Source organism: Ictalurus furcatus, chromosome 11 (assembly GCF_023375685.1).
Source record: "Ictalurus furcatus strain D&B chromosome 11, Billie_1.0, whole genome shotgun sequence".
NCBI lineage: Eukaryota > Metazoa > Chordata > Actinopteri > Siluriformes > Ictaluridae > Ictalurus > Ictalurus furcatus.
In genome coordinates, this window is record NC_071265.1 from 202,501 (window position 1) to 210,000 (window position 7,500).

Below are 7,500 nucleotides of genomic sequence, written 5' to 3' on the forward strand. Positions count from 1 at the left end.
AAATATACCATTGCACTGGTCTCAGCTATTTGTAATCAACACATGACATCCTCGCACAGTCTCCATGTGAAGAGTACCCTCGTCTGGTCAGGGGAGACATGAACTGGGTAATCGAGGTGTAGGTCAGGGGGAGATGAGGACAGGAGCACAACACGTGCCCTCACAATCCCGCCGACTTTTCCTGTTTGGTGAAGCCGCCTCCCACCTGAATCCTGAATCAATCTCCCATCTCAAGCGGAGTCCCACCAATCTTTTTGGTGTCTGAAAACACATTCTCGCCTTCTGTTTCGGTCGGCGTTGGTTTCTAACTGGGGATGAAAAGGGCAGTAGTCTTTAGTGGACTTCTGATTGGAAACTCGTGAGTTCAAATCCCAGCACCTCCAAGCTGCCACTGCTGGGTGCTTGATGCTCTAGACAAGGGTGTCTGTTAACTGCCATGAATGCAGACGTGAACTGTAAATAGACTAGTTATTTACAGTTATTTACAGTTATTTACACTAATTCCCCCGTTTCTAAAATGTTGCAGATGGGTCAAAGCTCCTGTAAATACACACCTAATTTCCTGCCAAGCATTTCTTTATAAATCCCAATTGTGTGCACATTTCAGATCTATTTTTGTGCGTATGCGCTCTCTTTAATGAGGCCCCAGGTGGTACCATGTGATTGTCGTGCCACTGATGAATAGACCACATGACTTGACGGCGATCTGGAGGTATTTTATGAATAATGATCAAAGCAACACAGACTGCAAACTGTGAAAATGTCATGTGATGTCTACGCTAGATTAGTGAAAATAACAGCTGTTACTGTATGTTCCAGTGTGTTTAACAATCACATGCTGGTTTTCAAGGAATTCTGATGCAGTGAAATCAACAAGATGCTTTACTTACAGCTGTACATAAACAAAACCCGCTCTTCTTCCGATCCAAGCTAACTAATGTAGCATGCTAATGCAAGGCATTTAAAATCCTAGTAGTCTAGTAGTGTAAGCACATGAGCACACACACACACACACACACACACACACACACACACACACACCTGTAAGCTTTTTCATGGCCACTATTTAAACAGTTACAGATCTGAATAAAATGTTGAGTGATGTCACTGATTAATACTCAGCAGGTTCTCAGTTCTGGATCAGTAGTAAGTTCTGAAACACAGCGAGCTCGGTGTGAAATAAACGTTACTGGTCCATCTCTAATAACGACCCACAGAGTGTAAATGATATATTAATGATAATGAGGTTAATGTCGTTCCTCACGCTGCACGGTGTGTATGGTATTCATTTCTCTCTCTGTGGTGTGATACAGACGTTGAGTCTTGTCCACTTTGTCCTCGTCCTTCTTCTGCTCATCTGTCTTACTTACGCTGTTCTGATGGAGTCTGTGCTCGTGTCCTCGCTGTAACTCGCTCACTCGACCTCCGTGTCTGCTTTCCTCTGATTAGCCATCCATCTTTCTCTCCTCCGCTCATCTCTCCATCATCCTGCTCTCCACCGCTGCCTCATTCCGCCACGTTCAACAAGCCGCTGTCTATAAATCTGTCTTTCACGCCTCCGAGTCATATTTTAAACAGGATTTATTCACACGATTTGCCTAAAATCACAGAGATCCACGGCAGAAAGTGAACTTACGACCTGCCTGCTTTTACACCTCTTCTTTGGGACGAATAATAAGCTGCTTTGGTAAAATTCTGATCATCTGCTAGAATCACTGAATTACAGAGTAATGTTTTTATAGTTAATAAATGTCTTTTGATCCCAATGCAAAAAAAATTGTGATCTTAGTATTAACACAAGAATGAGCATGCTGGACCAGTTCTCCGATTTCCTGGTGAGACACGCTCTAGTCATTTTTAGTTCTTTGTGTTCTACCAGTCCCAGGTCTCAATGATGCTCTAAACACGCAGAGGTGTGTGTGTGTGTGTCATCTCAAACACATAAATAATTGAGCAGAAATGGAAAGCAGCAGTGAGACAGTAAGTGGAAGCGTCTCTCCTCTCGCCCCCTCTCCGTCCTCCTGCTCTTTAATAGAGCTGCTGTTAAATCGATAAACTCTGGAGTGTATGAGGTGAAAAGCGAGTGAGATTCTGCAGTAAAACACTTTGTGCTGTGTGAGAGTCGGGGGAACGACAGGATGACTCCTGTAGGACAGAGATTCACTGAAGAATATGGATGGTTCAGTGATCTGAGTGAAACCAGCTTTATTGGCCAATACAAAAACATTACATGTACAGTGAGGGGAAATGAGTATTTAGACACTTTTTAAATTTTTTTTTTGTTATTTAATCTACTTCGAGTGAATATATATATCCACTTCACATTTAAACACGTACAGTCCTCTCCGAAACTATTGGAACGGCAAGGCCAGTTCATTTGTTTGTGCTACACACCGAAGACATTTGGGTTTGAGATCGAAAGATGGATCTGAGACCAGAGTTTCGGATTTCAGTTGCAGTTCATGGAAAAGAGTTCCTACACCTCACACTAAACTCCTCTGCTAAAAACAAGCACAGAGATGTGCATCTGAAAGCGTTTACAGAAATCAGAACTCTACTGGTATAATAGACTCTGTCGGGGGGGAAAGGGTTGTGTATGATCCCAAGAACACCCACGGTGAAGCACGGTGATGAGAGCATCATGATACGGAGCTGCTTCTCTGCTAAACGTATTGGGGTGTTACACACCATCGAGGGAAACGTGAATGGAGAGATGTACAACTCCTGGCAAAAATGATGGAATCACCAACCGTAGAGGACCTAGAGGATGCTCACTCGGATTTTTTACTTTGTAGTAAATAAAATAATCACAGATATGACACAGAGCAGTTTTTGTTCAATATCTGAACAGTCTGGCTTCATGAACATACCTCAAAGAAGTTCAATTAAATATATTTTTCCAGATCAAGTTGATCATCAAAAAAAATCACAATTTGTACTTTGTCGCTCTGGCTTTTCTGACAGCCTGAATTCTCTGAGGCGTGGACTTCAGTAACAAAAAACAATATTCTCCATCACACTGGTTCCAACTTTCTCGAATAGCGGTTCACAGATCAGCGCTGCAGGATGGCGCCTCGTCATAGACCAATTATTTACATTTCCACCATAAATTTCACCGGGATTGAGATCGGGACTGTTTGCTGGCCATGTCATCGAGTCGATCTGCCTTCCTGAAGAAAAGCTTGAACACTCTTTGCTCTGTGGTGAGATGCATTATCATCCTGAAAGTCTCCCCTGGTCCTTTACCGGACATGAAACCCAATATCACATGTTTCATGAGAACGGCACCAGACAAAAGTTCCAGCATCATCTCCTTGTCCAACACAGATTCGTGATTCATCACTGAACATCACTTTCATCCAATCATTCTCTTTAGACCACTGGAACTGTGTTTTCTTCTGTTTAGGTGTTAGTGCCGGATTTGTTTGGCTTTTCTATATGTAAATCCCATTTCATTCAGACGATTTCTTACAGTTCCGTCACAAACACTGACTCCTGTTTCCCACATTTGTTTTTCATTTGTTTTGCTGTGCATTTTCTATTTTCAAGGCCTACTGCTTTGAGTTTTCTATCCTGACGTTTGCCGTCTTCCTTGGTCTACCCGTATATTTTCCTTTTATAACCTTCCCAGCTTGTTTATACTTGCACCAAATTTTAGACACAGCTGACTGGGAACAACAAACATCTTTTCCAACACTCCGTGTTGGATTTCCTTCTTGAAGGAGTTTTAAAATCCTTTCCATTCTTTCAATAGACGACTCTCTGTTGAGGCCATGTTTCCTTTCAAAAAGTCCAAGGTTCAGGCCTGTAAGCGCTCTCTGTTAACTGCAGACTCATTTGCATTTTTAGACTTTAGACTACTTTTAGGGCTGGTATTTGTTTTAGAAATGCAAATTACAAGGTGATTCCATCATTTTCTCCTCTACTTGATCTGGAAAAATAATATGCCATTCATTAAAATGATTTAATTTAACTTATTTGAGGTGTTTCAGGAAGCCAGAATGTTCTTATTCTATTAAACAAACATTGTTTTGTGTCATATCTGTTATTTGTTTATTTGCTACGAAGTAAAAAAGCCGAGTGAACATCGTCTAAGTGTGGAGATTCCATCATTTTTGCCAGGGGTTGTACCGGGACGTATTAGTGGAGAATTTCATCTCATTTCTGAGTAACTGAATTTGGGGAGAAGCTGGATATTTCAACAAGACAACGAGCCCAAACACACAGCCACAATAACTCAAGAGTGGTTTCTAAAAAGTATGTGAAGGTGCTTGCGTGGTTTAGCCAATCTCCTGACTTTATTTATGGAGGATTTTGAAAGCGTGAGTCCATCAGAGGAATCCCCGTAACCTTGGGCAATTTAAGACAATTTGCTGAGAGAAATTTGACCAAAACTGAACCACAAGGCAGCAAAAAGTGAATTACTTTATATCATGGATGTCTCAAAGCTGTAATTAGTACTTTGTTGCTAAGCTTTTCTTGGTAATGTTGGTAATTTATGGTTCCTGAATACTTTTTTCCCCAATCGGTTTAATTTTTTAAACCTATATCTTTGTTTATGCACATGAATACATACTTTTTTTGTTTATATTTTAATTACATTTATTAAATAAAAAAAATGACAGTGTTTGAATACTCGTTTCCTCTCGCTGTATATTTTGTAATAAATTAGACAGTTGAATCTTTAGCAGTTATTACTGTGTGTGATTTGTTTCTCTCCTCTGATCAGTGGTTTTAAATCAAATTGGAATCTATTGTCTTCATTATACACTGAATACATTTGGGTTTCAGATCAAAAGATGAACATGAGGTGATAGATCAGAATTTTAGTTTTCATTTCCTGATATTTACATCCAGACGTGTTAAACAACTTGGAACATGACATCTTTGGTGGCAGACCACCCAGTGTTTAGGTGAGCATATCCCTTTTACTCACAGTAACTGCATCACTCCTGTGACTCACTGACACCAGACTGCTGGTTTCTTCTTCTGTGAAGCTTCTCCAGGTTTCTCCTGCAGCTTCTTTCAGTAGTTGTTTGTTTCGGGGGGGTTCTCCCTTCAGTCTCCTCTTCAGGAGGTGAGATGATCAGTTGGGTGAAGGTCTGGTGATGGACTTGTCCAGTCTAAAACCTTCCACTTTCCCCCTGATGAAGTCCTGTGTTGAGGTGGAAGTGTGTTTTGGATCGTTGTCTTGCTGCATGATGAAGTTCCTCCTGATTCATTTGGATGCATTTCTCTGTAAATCTGCAGACAGAATGTTCCTGTAAACTTCTGAATTCATTCTGCTGCTCCATCATGAGTTCATCATCAATAAAGATTAGTGAGAATGTTCCAGAAGCAGCCATGCAAGCCTAAGCCATGACACTACCTCCACCATGTTTCACAGATGAGCTTGTATGTTCTGGATCATGAGCAGATCCTTTCTTTCTCCACACTCTGGTCTTTCTATCACATTGGTAGAGGTTCATCTTGGTTCCAGAATTTTTGTGGATCATCTCTGTATTTCTTTTTGAATTCCAGTCTGGATTTCTGATTCTTTCTGCTGATGAACAGTTTCATCTTGTGGTACGGCCTCGATATTTCTGCTCTCGAAGTCTTCTTCAAATGGTAGTTATTTCTACTGCCCAGTTTATAGACCGTAATATCAGGAGAAATCTCTCCAGAATCATGCACGCTCAGTTAATCAGAAATTACTGACATGATGGATTCGGAATAAAATTCCAGAAATACTGTAATACAGGAATAACTACATTACGCACCTCCACATTGAACACCATCCCATCTGGATAGAGGTGCAGATTGATAGGGGCACTGAAAGACTTGTGAAGAGTTGATCGGATTTCAGAACAGTCTGTATTTTTAATTTCATCCTATTCTTAAGTCTATTGTGTGTATTTTAAATATTGCAGAAGTAGTCAGGCTGTTAGATAAAAAAAAAATCAGTGTATGGAGTTTAGAAGAGATCGGGCTGCATTATTTAACATGGACATGGCAACCAAGTCAAACTGAACAAATAATAAAACCCCATAAAAGAGGTGAAAGAAGCACGACTCCATCAGAGACGCATGTCAGCTGTAGTGTTCGTTTATTTTGCAGAAGCAGAGATGGAAAATAAAATGGTGTATTTGAGCTTTTTTCTTGAACATGTTTCTGCTGCAGCTTTCATGACTGTGAGCTCACCGTACATTGATATTTAGACCAATCACAGACAGGGGGGAGGGCTCACAATAAAAGGCAATGTGGTTTGATTTTCAGTTTGGAACACGAACACACACACACACACACACACACACACACACACGGTACCTGTCCGTTCTTCTTGAGGTCGGCCCACATGCTGGTCCCATCTCCTCCTCGCATGAGGACGTGGTAAGTGAAGAAGTAGATCCCAGGTAAAGGACAGGTGAACTTTCCTGTCGTTGGCTCATAATAGTTTCCCACGTTGGTCACCACGTCGTCAAACTTGAGCACCTCGCTGCCCTCGTGTTGTTTGCGCAGACCAGCGTAAAACGCTATTTTGGGGCTGTAGAATGATGGGACATATCCTCCTGGGCCTGGACCTGGTGGACCCGGAGGACCCGGTTTACCTGGCTCTCCAGGGGGCCCTCGTGGTCCTGGGGGTCCTGGTAGGCCCGGAATCCCACGGAAACTGGATTTCCCTCCGGCCCTGCGCGTGGGGACGTCATGGGGAGGCGGGGACACGGGCGTGAGTTCGTTACTGGGCGTGAAAGAGTTGCACACCATCTTACAGCTACCTAGCATCTCGTAATGCGTCCCTCCGGCTCCGCCTCCGACTCCGCCCAGCTTAGTGCTGTGGACTAATAGTGGGATGGCAACTAGTAACACCAGCACCATGGCTACGCCCACTGCTGCGCCAATCACGCGCTTCCTGCGGCTGAGACGAGACGCCGCTATAGAGAGGAAGTCCTCCTCTCCTTTAGAGGACACGGGGCCGGCCAGAATGAAGTGTGAGAGGAAGAGAGGACCTGAGAGAGACAAAGGAGGGGAAAAAAACAACATGAACATGGAAATCTTTTTTAAAAATACACTGTTTAATATTCTAAATTCACCTTCACAACCGAACAATAAAATAAACTCTGTGACAAAATCCTTTTTGTTTCTTTCCTTTGTTTAAAGCTGGACGTTTCTCAGAAATGCTCTTTAATTGATATTTAATCAGCTGTGATACACAAGTGCTGTTTATCTGCTGTTGATGTAATGTTTCAGATTATTATTTTTATTATTATTGAGCCCCGCAGGTTCAGAAAAGCACTGCGTGTCTACACAACGCTGAACAAAGTCCTTTCCATGATTCATTTTTTCCACTAAAATAAATTGGTGTTTTTTCCTACACTCTCACATCAGGAGATTTTTTGCTCTGCTGTGTGAGGACTGAAGATGCCGAAAAAAGAATATAAATGCTTTCAGCACGTCTCCATGTCAGTGGTGTAGAACCATTAAAGTGTAGTACCTTTAGTGTATATTGTGTGTATGAAGTGA

General features: G+C 41.9%; 1 protein-coding gene across 1 annotated transcript in view; it reads right to left on the reverse strand.

Annotated features, from left to right (window-relative positions):
• The window catches only part of c1ql4b (complement component 1, q subcomponent-like 4b), a 17,954-nt gene extending 11,029 nt beyond the window's left edge, over window positions 1-6,925 (reverse strand). The window contains exon 1 of the mRNA XM_053636429.1: window positions 6,307-6,925. Coding sequence (XP_053492404.1) covers window positions 6,307-6,855 — 549 coding nt within the window. The 5' untranslated portion in view covers window positions 6,856-6,925. The remainder of the gene's footprint in view (window positions 1-6,306) is intronic.
• Between the last annotated feature and the right edge of the window lie 575 nt (window positions 6,926-7,500).